General features: G+C 43.0%; 1 protein-coding gene across 1 annotated transcript; it reads right to left on the bottom strand.

Moving 5' to 3' along the window:
* Window positions 1-1283: 1283 nt before the first annotated feature.
* On the bottom strand, window positions 1284-3498 carry ddx28 (DEAD (Asp-Glu-Ala-Asp) box polypeptide 28). Its single transcript, XM_077000009.1, has one exon. It carries the CDS (start codon window positions 3206-3208, stop codon window positions 1490-1492), a length of 1719 nt encoding a protein of 572 aa, XP_076856124.1. The 5' UTR covers window positions 3209-3498; the 3' UTR covers window positions 1284-1489.
* Between the last annotated feature and the right edge of the window lie 1738 nt (window positions 3499-5236).

The raw sequence follows: 5236 nt of genomic DNA, 5'->3' as shown, positions 1-5236 counted from the left end.
TAAACTGTCAGGTGAATACTTCATTATTCACACACAATACATCATGCACTGAAATTAGTAAGGTGAGACGACATCCCATGCAGATCCTAATCCCTCTTCTTACACACTCGTGCTGCAGAACACACTAAAAAGCCTCAGTGTATCTCCCTTTGATGTGCAAAAGGCACAAATATCTCTACCACCCAGAGAAATGACAGGTCACCTTCCTCTAGACTCTGTACACGTAAGGCAAAATAGTCTACCTTTAGGATGAAGCCACTCATCTTCCAGGAAAAAACAAACCCAGCATGCCATACAAACTACAGCCCAGAGCATTATCAAAGCCCAGAGCATAATCAGGTGTAACTTCAGCAAAGCAGAAGGAAGCCTTAAGCTCCTTTCAAGGAAAATACAGGAGGCTTGCTTTATTCATGTCATACTCGCAGACTCTGCCATACTGCACTGCTAAATGAAACCCACATAAACATGTGGCTCTTATGTTTAAGGTAAACGCAGCTTTCGCCTGGTGCATCAGAGATACGCCGACTTCATGTTTATGTTTCAAATCAACATTTATGAAAGCTCTCATCTCTGACAACATGCAGCACGACTATATATATAGGGCCTATCTCCTTAACCCTCCTGGTTTTACCCAGCAGTGCTGTGATAATAAACAGAACACTCATTGCTCCCCAGACTTGATGTACACACAAGCTGACTCTCCCTCGCTCACATGCGGCGAGTATTCATTCAACATTATGGAAAGTGCACATGTACCTATTCATATTATACAGCAACCAGAACATTCTACAGAAGCAAGCATATTAACATTACCACTTCAGCCCATTTTACAACTCTGGTCAGATTTTGGCTACTGGACTCCTGAACATTTTCAATAAATACTGCAGAGATTTAAACATCCTGTATCTGAACAATCCTGCCACACTGCAACAAAATATTAAGAATATTGTCTAAAATGTAGATGTATGTAGTTCAACAGGAAATTAGGGCTCAAAACAGTATGCAAGTAAAACAAACAAACAAAAAATACAACCCCTCCCTTTTGCATAGTACCCAGGTGCCACGCACATAGCATGATGTCCATAGCTAGAGGACATCATGCTACTGACAGCTGATGTAAAGACTAAAGACATTTAGCTTTGCTATGTAAGGGACGTTCCTGTATTCATGTTATATGTGTCTATGTGTTCTTAGTATCACACCAGAAACAAGTTAAGCTGAGACACAACATTTAAAGGAATTACTTCCCAAACCTTAAATATAAGCCAGAGACCACCCTCATCTGGCAGCACTTTAAAACATTTAATCAGACAATTAGAAAAACAGTTTTATCAATTGAGGCATGAATACACATCAGAACCTTGTAATGTATTACTGCAATTACTTCATCTCTTTATTTAACATATAAAAATTTATGTTTCATCAACACTTCAATCAGAGATGGTCATTAGTATATTAAGAGCTGTAGCATGTTAATGTGTTACTTTGATCATGTATTTATGGAAGTGTCACTGGCAGCTCCTTTCGTGCTGGGTTTGCGGATCTCTGTCTCCAACCCTGGTAGAGTCATTCTCCTCCTGGCTGCTGTCTCGATCTTCTGCACCAGTTCTACATCCCACGGGTGGGTGACGAAATTCAGGACGTGCCCTTGACCTAAGCCTCCTGCCCTGCCCACACGGCCCGCTCTGTGGATGTAGTCAGTGTAAGACTCGGGGAAGTCATAATTCACAACCATTCCCACTCTCTGTGTATCAAGCCCTCGGGAAGCAATATCAGTACAAATGAGGACATCAACAAGGCCTTTCTGGAAGTTCCGGAAGATTCCTTCCCTCATGGCTGCTGGCATTTCCCCCTGGAGTCTCATGTGACGCAAGCCCATCTCCTCAAGGGTATAGCCCAGCCAGTTGACGGTAGCCGCCGTGTTGCAGAACACTAACACGCCTTTCTGCTGAGGCGCGGCCTCCTTCAGTGCCTGGTGAAGCTCCAGCACCTTCTCTGGGGTCCTCACCTTCAGGAAAGTCTGCTTGACATGTGGCATTAGGTGATGAAGCATCCTGCTCTTCACCGTTACCATGCTTCCCAGGTCGGTCACTTTACTGAGGAGATCCCCGACCCCTGCGGGGAATGTGGCTCCCACCACCACCAGCTGGGCCTTGCAGATGAAGCCCTTGGTCTCCGAGAGGCTGGCCGCAATCTGGGTCTGGAAGAGGATTTTCTCCAGCATACTCACAAAGCTGGGGTCAAACATCGTGTCGGCTTCGTCAACCACCACAAAGCGCAGCTCGTCTAGGTCCACCAAGCGTCTCCACACTGCTTTCAACAGGGCACCAGGGGTGGAGACCAGAATGTTGGGCTGACCGTGGCAGAACGCTGCTCTGATGTTGCCGATCCCTCTCCCTCCTCCGACCACCTTCACCATGAAACCAAATGGCTGGCACATGGCCCTGGCCACTGAAGTGACCTGCTGCGCGAGCTCTCGTGAGGGCACGAGGACTACAGCTTGAGTCTTCCGTTCAGAGTCCATCACTTCATCAAATGGAGTCTCCTTACATAACTTGTGGATAATGGGAAGCAGGTATGCAAGTGTTTTTCCACTGCCCGTCTCTGCCGCGCACAGGACATTATGTCCCCGTAACAGTTTGGGAATGGTTTGCATCTGCACAGTTGTGGGATGAGTGATATTGTGACTACGTAAAGTCTCCACAAGTTCAGTGCAAAGATGGAGACCACCGAATGTTCCTCTGTGACCAGTTTGGTCACGTGCATCCTCCGTGTTCTCCTCCTTACACTCTGTGATGAAAGGCGGAACATTCTGGGTGCTGTTTATGGTAAAGTAGTCTCCAAATGATTTGTTGCTTTTCCACCCCTTTGATGTGAGAACTGGCTCTTCAAACTTCCCCAGCGTATAACCAACAGACTGGTCGAGAAGAGGGTTCTTGCTCTTTATCAGTAGTCTACCCGGCTTTGCTGTTGGCAGCTTGGCAAGGTTCTTCCGTTTCACCTGTTTGACATTGTCTATACGCTCCTGCGTGCGCCGTGGGACACGGATAACTACAGGCTGTGATGTTGCTGTAGAGGCGTTGCGTACTCCACCATTATACGTTAAATCATGATCTACAGCAACTAAACATCTTGATGCAAAACAGGTTTGTGTTAACAAGTGCTTAGAAACGGTGACGCTAAAGCCCCCGACCTTAACGAAATGCATTTTAACAGCTTCCTTATCTGTCAGCTACATTCAAATGAGCTAGCTAGCTACTTTAGCTATCAAGTTAACAGCAATTATGTTTGTACAACAGGAGATTATAGACCATATTAAGACTTGAGCAGTTGCAGTTTGAATGTCAGGTTAAAGCGATAGTTTACAAACAAAGTTCTACATTTCCACTTAGCTTTGCTAGCAAGGTTAGATAGCCAACTAACTACGACCTGGATGTTTTCACGTGCGTCCCTGCATGTCAGCGGCGCAGTTTGATGACGCAATCAGTGCGCCGCACTGGAAAGGATTGTAAAACATATTGTAAAGGCAATAAAAGACGGGGTTTGTTTTTTATTTTAATTCACATCAGTAAAAAACACCAACACTGGTTCTGCATTACTACTGCGCAGATGTTAAGAGGAGCTTGGATTTTATGTATCGGCGATTTTTCTTTGACTGGGTGCCTTTCTGCCAGTAATAAGAGAATATGAGAACATATGAGAAGTGGCAGAAACCCCAGTGGTTTCAACGCAGAATCACAGTAGGGATTTAAATGGGTTCTTCAGCCACAAGGGTTGTGCTACATTTTCCAGTGATGAATGGATGTTTGAAATCGGATGTTCTGCAGCTGGTTATTTCCAAGGTGACTCAGCGTTCACTATTACCTTTAATTAATTAAGTGTTTCAGATTTCTCTCAGCAGGCCTTGAGTTGTGTTCAGTGTCCTGAATTCTATGAAATATCACAGCAACGAAACTAATTTAAGATAAGTGGATGATCAGAGAAATTATGTTCCAAAATAAATAAAAATAAAGGATTTTCTTGCTGGTGACCTAATTTGCTAGGTGGGATTTCCAGAGCTTTCCCCAGTACAAGCAGACATTCTTTAATCTATAACAAGTTCATTAAGTCCTATTTAAAAACAGCAAAATTAATGAATGTTTTGACTGTATCACTTATTTTATTGGCCTACTCATTGTTCAATAAAATCTCACATGATATTTAGTAGACATTTCCAGAAGGTGCTTGGTTGTCTACTTAGAAAGTATCATCATCTAATACAAATAGCCCAAAATACCCTTAACCCAAGGTACTACCAGAAACAAGAATCAGTGCTGAACCATATACTGAAAGATGCAATAGAATTTGAGGGCAATTGCTAGACATTTAGTACAAAAACACGGCAATCCAAGTGTTAATATAATACTGCAAAGTGCCATAGTTTTATGATTAGGTTATGAAATGAATGAAATGTGCCATATTTGTCAATTGTGATTTTATTTAATTTTTTGTCCTCCACATTTACCCATCTGTGCAGTTAGAACACACACTAGTGCCCAGTTCTCTACCACAGGACCATGACTGTCCCATGTTGAAGAGCGTTCAAGGAGATGTGTCATTTGGCGCTGTTTGAAGACAAGGAAGAGTTTAGCTGTTTGGACAGCCAGTGGGGCAATAATGTTAAAGGATGGCGGTTCACGTCAGGCTACTTAAAGTTCAAACAGCTAGAGGTAAGAAGCACAGGTGGACCACTGTCACCAAACAGGAAGGAGCAAGACAATGTTTCATTTTGTAGGTACCAGGGTTTTAGTCTGACATGAACAGCTACAGGAAGGCAGTAAAGTGAATGCAGCAGTTGATTAATTGGCATGTCGCCCTTATACAGTTTAAAACTCAAAGTGGAAGTAAGGAGATGCTTTGTCATCACATTCTTGTTTTGTATATCGTGTTCTGCCATTGGCAGCCTAATGACTTTTTAATGGTCTCCATCTTTGCACTTTATGACTTTTGCACCCTAGAGAATGATGAGTTACTCATAGTTCCTCGTATCAGAATCATACTTTCATGTCACAATTTTTTTTTTTTGGACACAAACAAAGCCACATCATATTCTGCTGCCCTACCTCTCTGTGGTAGTACTGAAAAAGTTTCTGTCAGATAGATCTGTCAAAAATGAATAAAGATGTCTTGAATATGATGTCTTGAATATGAATTGTCAGTGCAGTCTTTTTCTACTGACATATGTCACACTGATGAT

Source organism: Brachyhypopomus gauderio, chromosome 1, assembly GCF_052324685.1.
Source record: "Brachyhypopomus gauderio isolate BG-103 chromosome 1, BGAUD_0.2, whole genome shotgun sequence".
Taxonomy (NCBI): domain Eukaryota; kingdom Metazoa; phylum Chordata; class Actinopteri; order Gymnotiformes; family Hypopomidae; genus Brachyhypopomus; species Brachyhypopomus gauderio.
The sequence above is the reverse complement of the archived record's forward strand: the minus strand, read 5'-3'. Positions and strand labels throughout refer to the sequence as shown.

Bases quoted from the DNA above. Each gene is read 5' to 3' on its own strand.
- ddx28 (XM_077000009.1), bottom strand. From the start codon at position 3,208: ATGCATTTCGTTAAGGTCGGGGGCTTTAGCGTCACCGTTTCTAAGCAC.